An 18,087-nucleotide genomic window follows, 5' to 3' on the forward strand; every position below is an offset into this window, starting at 1 on the left:
ACACCAAAACACGGCTTACCCTGCGAGCAGTGTCACTTAAGGGTCACGAGGAGGGCTACTGTTTTCTGTTGTTTTGGGAGAATGGAATAGTAATTCTGCTCGTAGAGTGAAAACGCTTTGGATGTGATTCTGTCAGACTTGAGAAGTGTTATTGTTGACTGTGTAGGCCATCTCTACAGAACTCCAAAGAGGCTCTGGATGGGGTTGCTCAGTTACTCTCAGTGGTGAGTTAAACGTTCGGGATTTTCTCAGCCATCTGTCAAAATTTCAGCCCATTCCTAAGCTATCAGTAGAGATTTCAGCCCATTTCTCAAATATCAGCAACTTTTGCAAATCTCAGATCTTACTATCAGTTTAAAACGCTTCTTTCTCGGCTGACAGTCAAAATTTAGACGAAGGGTTGGACCCGAACCAGACCATCAAAGGAGAAGCCGACGAGATGCAGTAGTGTGACAATAGTATGCACTGGTATTACAAACATTTATATCACAAATTCAGATCGAGTTCTTTCGAAATTCCTGTTGTGCAAAAAAAGAAACGACTGCTTGGAAAAAGTGCTAACTAGAAAAAAAGACGGGGAACCGCCATCTCTACAGAAACCCGACTATAAATTTGTCACAAGTCTTGCCCTTCAAGTCATTTTTTTTTTATTGTATTAATATTAGTATTAGTACAGTTTTTAGCAGTGTCCCCTAATTAGTATGGTGTATTATTTCCAGGCTATAAGGTTTTTTTTGACACTTTAATAAAGTTCTCACTCACTCACTCACTCACTCACTCAATATTGATATCGTTTTCTGCGGGTTTCTGACTGACTTTTTAGAAAAAGCGTTTAAGGTGGCCAAACACAGTTTTCAAGTGCCTATACCTAATCCACCATTACTTTTAGGACCTTTTAGACTATTTATGCTTTGGCGGCCGTTTTTTGAGAGTCAAGGTTAACCACATGAGGGTTTATTCTCGCATTTTGGCTGAGGTGTGTGCTGTTGCCATGGCAACGGGGCTGGTTAAGAACAAGGCTTAATAAATGGTTTTTGTTTATTTAAAAAAAGTCTAGTCATTAGATTTTTTTCATAATTTGCCCACTACGAATTGACATTAAATCCCTTCCGTCAACACTGTTCTAATAAAATTTTGACATAGACGATTTTCGTAATTCGTCGTAAATCGTTTTCACTGCATGTTCTGTATTTTTAAAAATTCCCTATGTCAAAATTCAGATTTTTTGTGATAGATCATTCACGTGGTTTCTGAACTATTTTTTTGCCCAATTTCTTGAAATTCTAACGACTGGATCGTTAGAAATCGGCAAGTTTCTGCAAAAGCAATCGGTCTCGATTTTGGAGCAACTGCGCATGCGCTGCATTTAACTGGGTTCTTTCGGTAACAGAGAAAAAGTTGAGAATTGATGGGTTCTTTGCATCGTTACCTTTTCTAACATATCTTTGTAATAAAAGACTAAAGCCATCAATACACTGCGTTCAATAATAGAAAAAATAGCATAGATAGTGCGGATGTTGAGTAAATAAAATGATCGCTGTATTGACGGCATGTTTGTTTTTGTAATCCTTGTGCGCGCGCTGAATTGCATCAGCAAAAGCGCGCGCGAAAACTGTGTTCGGCCACCTTAACAGAGTAGAGTAAGCCCTCAATCCCGGATTATTTGGAACTCTTCTTTACCGGTCCCCTTGCTCATTTGCCTTCTCCTTGGGGTAATTATCAATTTGCCCTCTTTGTTTACTTATAAGCCTTTCCCATGGGCCCCCAAACCACCACCACTTCCAATCAACCACCATGATTTAAAGGTGTCATTAATCTTGGACTTTGCTGATGTGTTTTGAAGTTTTGAACAACCGGGCCGGAGTATGAAAGCTATGAAATCTCTCTCTCTCTCTTCTTGTCAGATCTATCATGTAACCTGGTGGGAATGAATGATTCAAGAAAAGATGAAATAGGAGACGCTGATCTGGAGCATGAAGCTCGTTTTCCTTTGCGACAAAGATCACGTTTAGTTTTTGCTGCGTGGCGGACGTAAAACGGAAGAGGAGGCGAGTAATTATGGGGGATTGGAGAGAGACAGGGCCAGTGTGAGAGCCCGCGATATTCATATCGGCCAGTGGTAAAACAAACAAAAACAAAATGGCGGCCGGTTTTAGCGGAGCTCTCCAGTTGACAGATTTAGACGATTTTATCACTCCTTCACAAGTTAGTACCATGTTTAAAGATCAAAACATATGTTATTTAAACTAACTGAAACATTGATTTAATGACAGGAATGTATCAAGCCAGTGAAGGTGGAGAAAAAGCCAGGCCAGGTTAGTCAATCATTCATGGTCATCATTTAGTGATAAGTAAGCTGGCATATATAGTTGTTGCTTTTTATTGAAAATTTTATTCTTGTTTGCTTTAATCCCGAGCAGTTAGCAAAAATTAAGATTGAAGATGATGGAAGTTATGTTCAGCTGTCTGAGGTAAACATGAACGCCATGATACACAATGATGATACAGATTACACCAGATTAGATGGCAGGTTTTGATATCAAAGAACACTGATTAAAGGATTTTTAAAATAAAGTGGTCCCTGCAAATCATAACCTCACATAATCCTTTGTGTAATGGAAACGTCATAAGCTTGATATTCTTTCAATGCAAGGTCTCCAGAGTCTCATATTCACTTCTTGGAAAGGAACATACAAAAATTTATTTGAAGTCATAATTGAAGGGTTTCGTGCAAAAAGAGTGTACCGGTATGTGACATTTGGGGCCGATTTTTACTTTTTGCGGGATTGAGCTAATTTTTGGCAGACTGAGTTGTTTTGACATGAAAAGCATGATTGCATAATTGTTTTTGTTGATTTGCACTTTGTTTTCGAGAAATAACGTATGCAAAAAAACTCAGTTTTCTGCGCAGCATCTTTTGGAGCGAATCCTTCCAAGGTGGATTTTGACGCAGTGCGAACTTAAACGGTTACTTTTAGCAGCTTCGACAACACGGTTTTTTTTAAATAGATGTTTTGATTTTTGAAAGAAGTAGAGAAATAGACCAGAAAAAAAAAATTGGCCGACCTCATATCGAATCAGTGTCATGACAAAACAAACTCGCATCCAGCCAGTTCAGCGCCTTATTCGCTTGTGCTAACGAAGCAGCGGTAAAAGAATTGCATAATTATATGAATAATAAAACTAGCGGCAAATACCACGCTTCGGTGACTTCATCGTTTAGCAAAACAAAGGTTTCTTTTGTTTTTCGCTCAACAAAAGATCTCCAAAAGATACCCTTGGGAAACTGAGCTTTTTTGGCATACGTTTTTTCTCAACAATGAAGCACAAATCAACAAAAATAATTATGCAACGATGCTTTTCATGTCAAAACAAGTCAGTCTGCCAAAAACTTAAGCTTGATCCTGCAAAAAATAAAAATCATCCCAAAATGTCACATACGCCCTTTTTGCACGAAACCCTTCAATTGTGGTGGAAAATGAAGTCGACAATGACCTTTATTTGATGCATGTGCCCCACTGAAGAGAATTACAGAGAAAGTCTGCTGTACACAGACGATGACTTGGTTTAAACTTTCAATATAGGTATCTCAATTTTATGCACTATTTTTAAGCTTGGTTACCCATTAAGACACCCTCAAAAAATGGTTTACAGTTTATAAGTGGTCAGCGACTAATTTTTTTTTTATGTACTAGCTTCTTTTTTTTTCTTTATCAAGGTGTATTATTTCTATTGTTATTAAAATACCTGTTATAATATTCTTCAAGGGTGGAGAGAGGACCAAACTTCAAAGAGCACAGATAACACTAAATGACTGCCTGGCTTGTAGGTATGGAATATCCATTGAACATTTTTGGCAGAAGACTTGCTGCGACTACATAACTTCTCCTTACCAAATGTCTTATAGCATGTTCTTGAAGGAACTGCATATTTCTTCATTTTTTCTTGTTAAGAATAAACTATAAATAAGGATATGATGATCTCAACTTTATTTCTAGTGGTTGTATAACATCGGCAGAAAGTGTCCTGATAACACAACAGAGTCAAGACGAGTTGTACAAGATTATAGAAAACAACCACAAACTTGCCAAGGTATAGGCTACTTCTTTGTGTACAGCTTTTAAGACTCTGGCTATCAATCTGGTTCATCCAAGGCTCATTGAGCTTCAACGCCACCCAACATACCAAGAGTCACATTCAACTGTTGATTTCCAATTACGAGGGTAACAGAGTTTAATTAACATGTGTGTTGCATGGTGAGGACAAAAATTACTGTATAACACACGTAAAGTATCTAAGAGACAAATGTGGTACTTGAGTTTTTGATTAAATCTATTTTTAACAGTATAGACCAGTATATGTGATGCAAATTTTGTTAAAGGTTTTACATGAAACATAGCCTGTGAACAGGCTCCCAGTTGGGTTTAGTGCAAGCTAGCTGAGTGTGGTTTAGGGCAAGCGGGGTGAGACGAGAGCAGTCTGGTGATGGGGGAGAGCACGTCCCACTCGCTTCACTCACAGATTCACGTTCCCACTTGCTTCGCTCATGGACTCCCACTCGCTTTGCTCGCCAATTTTTTTTTCCGCCCTTACTTACTGGGAAACCTTAAAGTTACTGGGAGCCTGTTTGCAGGTTACATGAAACAGGACCTTGAGCCCTTGTTTGCTACTCTCTCGATGTTAGTGATAGTTTTTTTTACTAATCCTCATTTCATTTTCTAGGAAGGAAAATCTTATGGGCAGAAAGTGATTGTAGTCTCAGTTTCCCCACAGTCACGAGCTTCAGTTGCAGCAAAGTTCAGATTAGATGTTACAGAAGTGAGTCAGTAGTTGTGGCTGAAAAATTTGCTAGAAATTTCTCGGAGCTTAAGTAAGAAGCTTTAGCATAGCTAATTATGGCTTCACCACATGAGAGAGTGATAGATCCAAACCTTGGTTTGATTTCTTTTGCATTTTTGTTTTCAGACTGCCAAAAAGTTGACAACATTTTTTAAAGATTTAGGTAAGAAAATAACAAAATGCTTCATGTGGATGTAATCATAATCATATTGATTTGAGTGTATTAATTGACCTGTCATTGGCTAAAGACAGTTTCCAAATTTCCTCCTCCTTGCAGTAAATATGTGTAATTGAGATAAACATTTGGAGAAATATTAATTTCTTCTTCAGTATGTTATTGTCTAGATATTTTGCATAGTGATTTCTTATTAGACAAGCATAAATATAAGTACACAATTTTCATTTTAAAAAGGTAAATTATTAAAAGAAAATCTGGACTTGTAAAATTGGTTCTACACACTAAGTAATATTTATTGAAAGGAAGAATCTACACCAGCATTTTAACTGAATAGTAAAAACAAACGTTCTTTTGATCTGAAATTTCAGGAGTTCACCATGTTTTTGACACTACCTTTTCTAGAGATTTTAGTCTTGTAGAGAGGTAGGTACATGTTGGCATATAATTCCTGTGCTGGTCAAAATTTTCCAAGCATTTGCGGTGTGTGTTTTACTTCAGACTGGATTCTGTAGCTTAATTTCTGGAGTTATAAACCAGTTTACGTATTGACTGGTATGAATTAAGTATTGATCTATTTCTCTGCCAAGTGCTTGTTACTTAGTTACAGTACAGTGAATTTGGTGCTTGAAAAAGTGAAATCTCATTCCTCAAGTCTTCACTTCTTACTGCGCAAGCTTGAAAAAATTAGTGACTCGCAAGAGTTCTGTTACAGGCTTGATTTTGATCAGTTTCAAAACAACAAAAGTCAGAGAGGAAGTAAAACACCAGTGACTCAATTGAGCCATGTGTTTGTCAGCAAAAGCATACAGAATTTAACCAAAACTCTGATACTTTTGGACTTTCAATCAGAAAGGGAAATGAAGACTCTGGGTATAAGGGTGGAAAAGTGTCTCTTTGCTGTATTAACCATGTTACTGCAGTGGTGAAACCAGTTTTGTTTTTCTTTGGTAGTCAGAGAGAGTTTGTTCGGAGATTGAAGAGTCAACAATCAGGGGAGAAGGAAGTCATCCCTATGTTGGCATCTGCTTGTCCAGGTGAGAATTCTGTTGGTGTGTGAGATAGTGTTGAAAAGTATCACATTAGACCTGGCCACTGACGAGTAGAGCTTTTCATCAGCTATATCACTGTTCATTGGAAAGCACAGCTGGTTTTAAAACTTACTAAAGTTCCTCAAGGATAAAGATCTTTTGAGGATTTTTAAAAGGTCTTTGAAAGATCTTGCAAAGATCCTTAAATTGTAAAGATCTTTGCAAGTTTTCAAAGATCTTGGCATGGACTTGGTCAAGCAAAATTGTTGAAGATCCTTGAAGATCACTGAGGATCTTGCTTGTCAAGACCTTTCAAGATCCTCATAAGAATTGGCATGGATCTTTGATTAAGATCCTCGTGAAGATCCTCAAAGATTGTCGAGGATCCTTGAAGATTTCCTCCAGGGGTATCCACTAAAAAGTGATTTATCTGCTGGATAGTGATATCCAGTACCTGGGGTTACTCCCATATAAAAGAGTCATGGGGTGCTTGTCATTTGTGTCGTGACACCTCTTATGAGTTAAAATTGAAAATGACCACCACTAGAGTTATCGCAGTCCCTTTTGGGGGTATAATGAGCCAGAAAATGAAACACGATCTATTTGCTGGTCAACTGAGTTTTATTTGTCTCATTGATGACTCATCAATAAAATAATTTAGCACTATTTTAAAGAAATTGTCATATTGTCAGTTAATGTTTTGTTTTAGAATCAGTACCTCTTAGGGGTGAAAATGAATTGGGGCCACGTCCACAAAACAGGATTTTGGTACCCTTTAGGAGATCTTTAGAAAATTACCAATGGGCACCTGTATTTTTTTCAGTTTATGATTCCCGCGCCCCCTTCCCCCTATTTACAGTGATCCAGTGTTTGAACAACCTCAGCTGAGGATCATTTTTTATTTTTTTTTTTTTCATTTTTTGTTTGTTGCCTTGCTAGGTTGGGTATGTTATGCTGAAAAGACTCATGGTAGCTACATTTTACCTTACATCAGGTAAAGATGCCCTATTATCACTCTTACTTACTTGCACAAGGAATTCAGTGGGCCAAACGGTCTTGCCAGTTGTTTCAATCTGGCAGGTCTGGGTTGCTAATAACAAAGGTATTAGCATTGAAAGAAACTGTTGGACTGTGTCGGCAGGCAAGAGAAACTCTTTGCTGTTTATCAACCAGAAGTTGATAAAGGTAACTTGTCTGTTGTAGCAGTTTGTAAGCTGACAAAGCATTCACGCAGTATCACACCAGCTTCACCTGCTATTCACAGACCTTCAAACCTTTTCCCCTACCCTTTCCTGACAAAAAATCAGATCTTTCTACCATAGTTCAATTTTTTCCCCTCATTTGGTAACGGATCCATGGCTTTGGTGTTGTTTCATGAGTGAGTGTTGTCTTGTGTGTTTCAATGGAGTTTGTCAGTTATCTGATCAGTATTTTGTTTTTCATTTAAGCACAACAAAATCTCCCCAGCAAATCATGGGCTCTTTAGTGAAGAACTACTTTGGGGCATCACTAGGGAAAAGGTAAAATCAGTAATGTCAATTATTTTACACATATTGAACTCAACGTAAGTTTAAAATTTTCCACGTTTTCTTTCATTGTTATAATCTCCCCCATGACTATGTGAAATAACTGTGGTATTATCTCAACAGACCAGATGATATTTACCATGTGACGATTATGCCATGTTACGATAAGAAGCTTGAAGCCTCCAGAGAGGACTTCTATAACGACATATATCGCACAAGAGATGTGGACTGTGTTATATCTACAAGTATGCCCTTTTGTTCTATCTCTCATATGATTTATTTTGTGAAAAGTAAACAGTTACAGTATGTAGCAGGTTCCTCGAACAAAATAATTACTAAACTTTTTCCTTATTGCTGACGTTGTGGCTGCGGAGTATAACTCTTGCGTATAATTGACGCGGTGATAATCGGATATTTTGAAAGGAATTCCTCTAATACATGTGTATGCTAGAAACTTGTTTATGGGCAAATTCTTTTTTGATTAGTCGTTGCAACCGACGTTTTCGCAGCATAACGCCCTAAACGACTCGGGACGCCAGATTGACTTTAACAGCCGGCGTTGTTTTTAGATTTAAAATCAAGGAGTAGCAAACCACAAATGTTAACCCCTACAAGGCAAGACAATCCCCCCCCCCCCATCACTTTTATGGGAAGTCCCACGTAAAAGTGATGGGCGGGGGGGGGGATTGTCACAGGGTAAGAGGGCTCAATACAGCATAAGAAGGGGTAATTCAGGGTCTGTAGGAGAGGTCACAGCAGCAGTAACGACAAGTACGCTGTAACAAGACACCAGAGGGAGTCACGGCATGTCAGGAGATTTGGAGCGGTTTTTGTATAAGTGTGGTCAAATCAAAACCAAAGTAATCACCCTAGCCAATCACAAAAGACACAGACAATCCAGTGAACCAATCAAAACTCATAGCAGATGCATGTGGCTGACGCAAAGCGCGGGAAAACGTGTGTAATTGAGTCACGATTTTTGGTTTTACTTCTGATTGGATGACAAAGTGGCACGAGTTTTTTTAGCCAATCGCTTGGCGAAGTGATACAAAACGAAAGCAAACGTGAATTTCTTTTGAAACTTAAATGAAAACCATTCAGTGTACAGGCAGGCAATTAAATTGGTCGCCAAGTTCTGGTGGTTCGAAAGCCAGTGTGATGCTTGTCTGTGATTTATACTTTTGACCAATCAAAACTGAGTATTTTGTAGCGTGTAGTTAACTGTTTCATGACTATTTGTTGATTTGATGTGGGAAAACGTCTTCAGGCCTTAATAAAAAGTCAAGCCTTTATAAGAACTGTACAGCAAATAGAAGAAGAGTTTTATTTCAAAGTCGAGCTATGTCGGAGTACATTGTTTCAAAACTAAAACATATGTATAAATCGCAATGTTTTCATCTGTGGATATCTTTTGCTACTATCACCATTCGCCTTGCTTCTTTCTTTGTTTCTTTTTCGGTTTCCGTTGCCATGGTTTCGGCTGAGCTGCTCGTTGGCGCTCAAGTTCAAGTTGGTGGAACCACTCACGGTTAATGTCGCGCTGTAATCTGAAAAACAGAAAAGTAACAGCAAAAATTGTTAAAAGAACAGCTACTAGTACAAAGGCGTTGGCACTTTTTGTGTTGTTTAGGTAGTGTATTGAAAATTTCCTTGAAAACTCATTTCTCCATGAATCTTTCTACCACTGACTAAGAAATGATACGGGTCTATTTTTGGTCCCATTTTTGGTGCAGTTAATACTTAATCGCACCTTTCTAGCACGCCTGGGCGGCATATCAGACGAGTTTGGAGGAGCAAGTGGTTCGTCTTTTGGCAAGACGCAGTCCGGCCAAAAGACAAATAGCAAAAGCATTCGAGCCTGATGTGCCGCCGAAACGTACGGTATTTACCGCACTCAAATTTGACCATAACTCGGGTCATATCAGACCAGTGACTTGATATCGGAGGATATCGGGACAACAGACAAGTCTTGTCATGGCGAATTTGGTCACGGTGATGAATCTTAGAGTTTGATGGCCTTAGAATTGGGAGGCGATTGCGATTCAAACCCGCATTCTAGACAAGATTAATTCAAACACGTTTCATGTCAGCGCGGTTTTGTCACTAAGCGCTTCTCTTGGTGTTTCAGTAGCCCCTGATTGTGTGCCCAAGCAAGCGTACGAAACAATGCCTACTGATATGTCAGGGAATCTTCAGCTACTCAATCATCTCCTAAAAATGCCGGCTTAACCGTTTAATTAAGCTTTTTGTCACTGCCATTACAGCTGGGATATTCTAACCTCGTAAGTCTTATTGTTTCACTGGTGTATTGAAAAGTAAGGTACAAAGCGATGGCGCAGTAATCAAGCATCCATGGAATGATCATCAAGTCAAATGTGTTCTGCCATGTCCAGTTTGTCCAGTAATCTAAAGGAAAAAAGACGATCAATGAGAGCAAATACTTTCATAGAAAAGGCCTGAAGCCCGTTTCTCGAAAGCCCCGGAAACTTTTCGGGCCCGCAAAGCCATTTTTAATTAATCTGTATCTAACTTTTGCTACGGCTTTCCGCGTGCGAAAACATTTCGAGACCTTCGAGAAACGCGCCCCTGGAAATGTGACCATAAGTTAAATGTAAGGCCTGTGCGTGTCTGTGGACACTTCATTGTACCGCCCTCAAGGACTAGCAACAATTTCCAAAATGTGGAGTTTTGTGCTCTCAGAAATTTGTTTCGTTTGTCTTAAGAGTAGTGGTAATTGTTTTAAATGACTTGCAAAACGTACCTTCTTCTTTGGTATTTCCTGAACCAGATGAGGCTCCTAACAAAGTTAGGATTAAAAACACGCAAGTCCAAAACGGTTTCATCTTTTGTAACAAATTATTACCTTCTGTCAACGCGGCGCGTATAAACACATTTCGCCGCGAAGAATGAAGTAAAAAAAACTAACTTGACGTCATAAAGAGAACTTTGTCATTCGAATGTTTAGCGCGCGATCTAAATGAACACACTGTGGACATATAACGTTAAAAAGTTGCATATAACGTTAAAAAGTTGCGCGTTGACCTATTGTCCACTTCGCAGTTTTCTTCGCCACTTTGAATAGCGAAAGTGGCGAAACATTTATATACCCAGTGAGCTTTGAAATTTCTGTAAATATCCACGTATTCCACGGTACTCAACTTATCAGATAAGTGGGATACCGTTACATTAATGTAGATGTAATGGACTGCACTGTGTCGTTTTTGTTTTTAACCTGTGATTTCATCGGACAAAATTTCTTTGTGAAATAACGTCTAACTTCTGTTTGCACTGGAGCATTTTAAATTTAATTTCATCCGTACCTCAAAAATGAAGCAAGTTTGTTCTTTGATATGAAGCGAAGGCTTTTACGCGAGCTTCTTTATTTACAAAACAAGACTCTTAGTTTAGACCGTACACTAGGTCTCTGAGTTTAATTTATCTATAGTCTTCTTCCAAGACACTGGACTCTCACAAGGTTAGGCTCTGTCCACCAAGGAGTTGCCAGTGGGTACCCGCGAATTGTTGGGACAACTCAGTTGTGAAAATACTGGGAGAGGATTTTCCGTTGAGTTGCATCTCACCTAGGGTGGAGGGGAGGGGGTACCGATTCTTCTTGTCGCTTTATTCGAAGGAAACTTCGCTTTCCTTCGTGTAATGTTTTTGGTTATGTCTCTCACGCACAGTTGAACTGGAAAAGATGTTTGAGGAAAAAGGTGTGCAGTTCAGCGAGCTTGAGAATGCAGACCTGGATCAGTTGTAAGTTGATTTTTTTGCAAATCAATCAACATTTGTGTGTGGTATTACTTATAACGAAAATTAATTTCAAGAAGTACTCCATTGATGTTCTGCTCTTTTCTGGCCTATTTTAGGTTCTCAAGTGTTGATGGAAGTGAACTTGTCAGCCATTCTGGAGGTGGCTCGGTAAGATTTTTTTGAGAGCTGTTGATCAAAGCCGGTTTTAACCAAGATATTTTTAAAACCTTGTTCATAACGGAAACCTAGTTTAAGGATCGTCAAAAACAATCACCAAATGGTGTTAAGACAAGCTTTGATCGAAATCAAAAGAGATGTTTACAAGTAATTTTTCTATTTCAGGGAGGCTACCTGGAACATATCTTCACATTCGCTGCTAAAGAGGCAAGTTACATACTGTTTGTAGAGTCATGACAGAAGTAGTTGTTCTGTTATGGAACTTCATTTTTCAGTCAAATTCACTCACAAAGTCTGAGGTTAATAACACGAATAAATGCCTTTGTATTAAATTCAAAAGCATTGTCTTTTGTTATGCCAGTAAAACATATACTAAGTGTGTAACTCCTGTCTCGTATTAGCTTAACTTTATGGATTCCGCAAACGTGTGTTACCCTCCCTGTTAATGTTAAATGGAACCGCAGCGACCTTTACAGTTTTGTTTCCCCCATTCTTCTTTTTGTTTGCACGGTTAGGAAAGAATTGTTTGCCACTAGTTTTGAGCATTTCATCCAGAAAGAGCTCGTGGAATGAAGCGCTTTTTTTATTCTCGGCGCCTTCCACGAAATCGCTCGTCTCGTATCGATATCTGAAAGCAAAATAATGACTGTTTTTCGGTCTAGATATATTTCTATTCTCATACTTGTTTGTCTTTTTTCTTAGTTATTTGGCCAGGATGTAGACAACATAACTTACAAGACGCTCAGAAACAAAGACTTCAAAGAAGTTACCTTACAGGTAATGTGCCACTTTGTGTTCTGCCATGATACTCATCTAGTTTCTCATTCGTCTTTGTAGCACTGTTTCTGTACAGCTTGAAACACCTCCTACATGCATGTATAGCAGATTAAAAACGATTTGATTGACACGATGTGAATTGCGTAAACTGGCTATGTATTTGTGCCTGACAGTGGGTGATTCTTCAAGCTCCAAAGCGGAAAGGAAGGGAAGGAGGGAAAAATATATTGTTTTTGTAGATGAATGTTAATATTCAAGTGCATTTGTTGTTAGGTTTGAGAAAATTCTTCATGCCATGTTTTTCTTTTTTGTCACTATTTAGGTGGACGGAAAAGAAGTCCTTAAATTCGCGGCAGCTTATGGTTTTAGAAATATTCAGGTTAGTCCAGCCCTAGGAGTTCACTTGTTTAATCCTCTAGAATGAAGAACCTTCAGATCTTAAAAAGGTTGGTTTTTGCCAGCCTAAAATGTCATTTTGAGGGATCACGGAGACTACATTGCAGCTACTCTTGCGTTACTCTCTAGAATAATTTGAGAGTGTTACAACGAGGACAAACCATAGCAAATGTGGAGACTGAGGTTCTCCACCTTACTGAAGCTGTGCCTTCGTCATCTCTTGCTGCTTTTATAAAGTTTACTGCTGAAAATTAATCCACACACCTTGCCGGCATATAATTCTTCTTGTGTTTATTTACAGAATCTGGTTCAGAAAATAAAGCGTGGCAAGTCCCCGTATCATTTTGTTGAGGTCATGGCGTGCCCGTCAGGTGAGATCTCAACAATAACTGCTTTCGGTATTTTTAGTTTTCACGCTTTTCCGAAAACAGTTACCTTCCTTACTTCCGTAGAATTTATTATGGATCAGCAAATATTGAGAAAAAGCTCGGTAAAGGACCTACCTGACAGTTTGCGCACCTTGAAAAGTTTAGCCTGATCCTTACCCGTCCTCGTTCCTTTATGGTTTACTATAATCTCTTGGGTGTTTTTTTCTTCTATTTATAGTATATTCATAATGTTTTTTTGTACTTGATAATGACGTCCGAGAACGTCGAAACGTCGTGTATTTTTTAACCGTTTTTAAAAATTTCTTAAATGTTTTTAATAAAAGTTTTTTCGCAATTTTTTTTGGAGCTGGTGTTTTTTTTTTTTTATCGTAGTAAACTATTATTTTCAGGTTTCTTTTAATTTAAAGGTGCCAGAGTCTTCTGCGCGTGCTTTTGGTGTGGTTGAATGTTTTGAAGGTTAAGCCTGGTTCTCGTATGCCGCCGACATACCTGGGACACCGTTACGCCATACGTAAACATTTATCGCCGAATCATAATCTACCCCAGGCATTAACCGCCGGCTTGCCTGCAAAGTTGAGCGGAGTTCAACTTCGCAGGCAAGCCGGCGGTTGTCGACGATGAAAATATTTTATGTGAACATCATCTGCGGACGTAACGTACTCCAGTAAGACGATTCGATCCATATTTACAGGTAAAATGGTTGAAACTTGCGAAATTCGATTTGCTTTTCGCGCAAATTTGGGTACGTCGGCGATCCATCGCAGATGCGCCGGGGACCCACTGGAACAGATCGCCGAACGTTGTCAGTTGTAATCGGCGACTACGTCGCAGGTAGGTCGACGGGATATGAGAACCAGGCTTTACTGAAAACCTTACAAAGAAGTCTTAGGCCTTGAACCAGGAGCCATAATCGGGGACGGAGACCGTAAGCGCGCGCCATTTCTAGTATTGGGGTTGTCCCCATGATATGGGACAATAATTCTATTTTTAGAACAAATTGCGCCATCGCCTGAGGCACACGCGCGTACATGCTGCGAGGATTTCTGCGGGTGTCGCGCGGAGGAAATGGCGTCCGAAATTCCCGGAATTTTTCATGTTTTTGGCCCACAACCAAACGCGTTCACGTCTGTTGGAATTTTGCTTAAGTATTTTCGTCGTAAGCTGCTCCAGTTTGAGTGAAGTAAGACAGTGTCGAATTTAGGTATGTTCCGCTGTAAGCTTATATATATCGCTGACCAAGTTGTGTTCCGACGGATGCTTCTTTTACATGAGCTGTACATTACTCCACTTTAAATTTCACATATGTTGAAGATTAACAGCTTTTCCATTACACAGCAAAAAACTAGCTGGATATATTTAGACATAGCAGAGCTTCAGGGCTTCATAGTTTCCTAGCTCCTCTTGCCACACGCTTGCGACGAATTTGTCAGTCTATCGCGACCGAAAAGTAAAACAAAATAATTGCTAGTTTGAGTTTCGCTTGAATTTTAAGCAACGCTTGATGTTTCATCAAGGCCTAATAACTTTACGTCCGTAGACACTGCTCAGTTCTATTCGTGTAAAAATCCAGTAAATTCTCTGTTGTCAATGAATGAGAGCGCCCGCCGATGCGTGTTTTCAGTACAGTCAGTAAACATGACAAATTGTACTTCCGCCGCACTTTCGTGTGAAAGCGTACATCGAACTCAAACAATAACTCTATAGTTTTTAAATATGTTTAAGATTGATAAAAAGCTAAGCTGAAAATATGTGAATAAAGCAGAAATAATCAGCAAAGTTACGATGACGCTTTCTTTAATCAACTTGGAATAACGATTTCGATTTTGTTGATCGAGTTATCAAAACTCCTTGTCTATTTTCATTTTCGCAGTGTAAAACTTCACTATGCTTATGTTGAAGAAACACATGTGATGTTAGTAGCCTTTTTTGCGTTCGTGAAATTTGTTACAGCATCTCAGCACAAAAGATAACGAAAGAAATCTTTGTCAAGATTTGTTGACAATTGAAAACACCGACTCGGACTTGAAAGTGCACGAGCTGCACTATGCAAATGAGCTAATTGTACACGTCAGACTTTCCTTTCAAAAACTTTTGCAAACTCACCAAACAAGCAGAAACAATAAGAAACCGTCAAAACAGGTTTTGGTTATGATGAACCATTGTCTGAGAAACTCACAAATTAACTCGATACCAGAGTAGAGAGTTTTCTTGCTATATTCTTAAGTCAGAACAAACGCAAAAACATACGCGTAAGCTTACAACTAGCGTGAGCAGATCTTAGTATTCATTCCCAGCGCGAGATTGAAGTCTTGTTTTCGACCCTGAAAAACCCACCTTTTCCGTTAGCTCAGAGCATAAAACTACATATAAGCGCCCTGGTTCGTATTCCCTGCCTTATTCCCTGCCATCGCTGTGAAAAATACGCAAGAGAATCTCTCAACTCTCACCATTTGATCACACAACGTGACAACATCCACGCGAGAGCCCACGACATGTGCGTGAATCCGCGCGGATATATGACGTCAGGATGGGGCAATTTGTTCTAAAAATAGAAAAATTGTCCCATATCATAGATGCGCGCGAATCCCGAGACTTACGGTCTCCGTTCCCGATTATGACTCCTGCTTGAACTTAATAATGATTGTGCGTTCGTTTTATCTCTCCAGGCTGTCTCAACGGAGGTGGTCAGATAAGGCCTGGTGACGGGGAAACTTCAAAGGAGCTAATAAGTCGACTAGATGAACTGTACAACTCGCTCAGGTTATATCACAACTCTTTCTATTAAAAAAGAATGTTTTATTTATTCCTATCACACCATCAATGGAGGAAATGTGTAGCACAACCAGAAAAAAATTGCGTATTTACAAGTACCAGAACACGTTTGTAGAATAGAAATGTTTGTTTTTTGCTGGTTTATCCGTGTTCTGGGTGTGATGTCGTACTAACTCGGTTACTATTTGCTTAGATCACGAAAGCCAAGTGAAAGTCCAGCGATGGTGAAGTTATACAAGTGAGTATCATCAATGGACGTTTCGCTGTGTGTAATTCAATGTGATTGAACCAAGTTAGCTGTTATCTCTTGTACGGTCTGTAAGTCGCTGACGGACTCACTAACATCCCTGTCCAAGCTATGTTTTCTTTAAGAAATGAAATCCATCGTCAAATCACTAAGTTTGGGACATGTTTGATTGTTTGAAATTTTGTTTATTTGTTAGAGAGTGGCTGGACGGTGAATCCTCTGAAAAGGTAAGAACACAGATAACCCGAACAGCAGCTAAACAATTACAATAAGTCACTCATAAAATACAATGTACATTTTTGTTTTGTGTTGACCTCAGCCGTCATTAGAGGCACGCGCCAGCGATCGCCAACACAGGCCAGAGATATATCTTTCTATCATTGGGAACAGTGCCATGTGTTACGTCATCGTTCTTGGGGATTTTCGCTTTGAAAATTATCTCTGGGATCGAGATTGGACACTTTTTTATATCCATCTTGGATTAAGATTTTACGAGTTGCTTATTCTTGGATTTCGTTTTTTACGCCCACCAGGCTAAAGAGATGCTTCACACAAAATACCACGAGGTTGAAAAGCTGAACACAGCGCTGAATATAAAATGGTGACAAGGAAGATTCTCGACGTGTAATCCATGACCCAGCGGAAATGTCACAAAGGATCGTGCGTAGCCAGGAACGCTTATGTGTTCTGGTATAACCAGTCACAAGAACAACTACCTGATTTTCACCGGGACGCCGAGCCCGCCTCTCAGCCCGCCACTGTCGTGAGGAACAATGATGACGTGAACTCGTACGACAGGCTGACGAGTTCACTTTTTTCGTGCTATTTTCGTATTGGGCAATAACACTCAGAAAATCTTCGGGATTTTAATCCCCAAGAATTGAAATTCTTCAGAATTTGCAATGTCTAGTATTGATTACCAAGGCATAATGACCAAAATTCTACGTTTCCTGGCGTCCGGTCTGTAACCGGCTGATTGAATTTGAAGTGGGTGTATTTTCGTGGAGGGAGAATGTTTTGTTTTATTGAATTTTATTTCCTCATTAATGCAGAATGGTTGAACGTGCCCATTATCCATTTAATCGCTCTAGGCCTGCCTAAACTAGGAAACATTGTTTCTTGTTATGTTTCCTGGGGTGGCTAAATTAGCAGGAAGCAAACCAAATGTTTTGCTGCCCTGGCGGCTAAACGAAGAAAGAATGTATCGGAAACAAAGAGTCGCGCATGCGCATTATAATAAACTGACTTTTGAAGAAGTCTGGGGAAGAATGTTTTGCACATTCTCGTCCCACAAATTGTAATCCCAGAATTTTCCATTTTCTTTTGTGATCGTCCCTTGTGATATCATATTTCTCTGACATCTGTGCACAGTAACCCACGTTTCTTTTGTTCCAATTTTGTTCCTACATCCCACAAACAGCCTCTGTCCTCATACAAGGTAATGAGTTACTCTATCCCCTCGTCCTTCCAATTTCCTTTCCCTCTTTCCCTTCCCTTTTCTGTGACCTGCTTCTGGCTCTTCTGCTTCGACTTCGCCGTCATCCATTGTTGTAGATCGCTCTAGCAGCACTGGCAACTAATCAACATTGCTTTCACGATGGCTAAACTGGTAAACATGTGTTTCCGAAGCAACACCGTTTTCGACGTGAGGCAAACACATTTTCCGTTTCCGAGCAGCGAAATTTGTTTTCGCAACATGTTTCCCGCGCGGCTAAACTGGGAAACATTTGCCTGCGCAACAATGTTTCCTAGTTTAGCCAGACCTGATAACTGATGAGCAGCGAGCCTCGTCCGAGATCATGAATATGAACCAATGTGCTGCCCGACAGCCACTCAAAACTGCCACAGAAATAAACTTGATAACTTTTATTGACTTTTTTTCTGTATGTCTTTGAGCTTAACCGTTAGACTATGCGCCATTAAAATGCGAAACACTGATTATTTTGACGACGAAAATAAAATCTCCTTTGAACGAAATGTTCTCTTTATAAGTTGCATTATATTT

General features: G+C 39.4%; 1 protein-coding gene and 1 long non-coding RNA gene across 2 annotated transcripts; one reads left to right on the forward strand and one right to left on the reverse strand.

Annotated features, from left to right (window-relative positions):
- Positions 1-411: 411 nt before the first annotated feature.
- Positions 412-17,982, forward strand: LOC145479681 (putative cytosolic Fe-S cluster assembly factor v1g210509). The gene is made up of 22 exons (XM_081458105.1): positions 412-2,205; positions 2,274-2,315; positions 2,421-2,471; positions 3,768-3,829; positions 3,999-4,092; positions 4,723-4,818; positions 4,966-5,002; positions 5,386-5,440; positions 5,969-6,051; positions 6,985-7,039; positions 7,494-7,565; positions 7,695-7,816; positions 11,255-11,327; positions 11,441-11,492; positions 11,667-11,708; positions 12,204-12,278; positions 12,601-12,657; positions 12,976-13,045; positions 15,730-15,823; positions 16,029-16,073; positions 16,279-16,309; positions 16,616-17,982. The coding sequence occupies exons 1-22, from the start codon at positions 2,140-2,142 to the stop codon at positions 16,685-16,687; spliced, it is 1,446 nt and encodes a 481-aa protein (XP_081314231.1). The 5' UTR covers positions 412-2,139; the 3' UTR covers positions 16,688-17,982.
- On the reverse strand, positions 8,254-11,273 carry LOC145479723 (uncharacterized). The gene is made up of 2 exons (XR_014048450.1): positions 10,333-11,273; positions 8,254-9,977 (listed from the first exon to the last, which is right to left on the reverse strand). It is a non-coding gene; the product is annotated as an uncharacterized LOC145479723 (long non-coding RNA).
- Positions 17,983-18,087: the final 105 nt, after the last annotated feature.

The sequence above is a fragment of the Orbicella franksi genome, chromosome 2 (assembly GCF_964199315.1).
Source record: "Orbicella franksi chromosome 2, jaOrbFran1.1, whole genome shotgun sequence".
Lineage (NCBI taxonomy): Eukaryota > Metazoa > Cnidaria > Anthozoa > Scleractinia > Merulinidae > Orbicella > Orbicella franksi.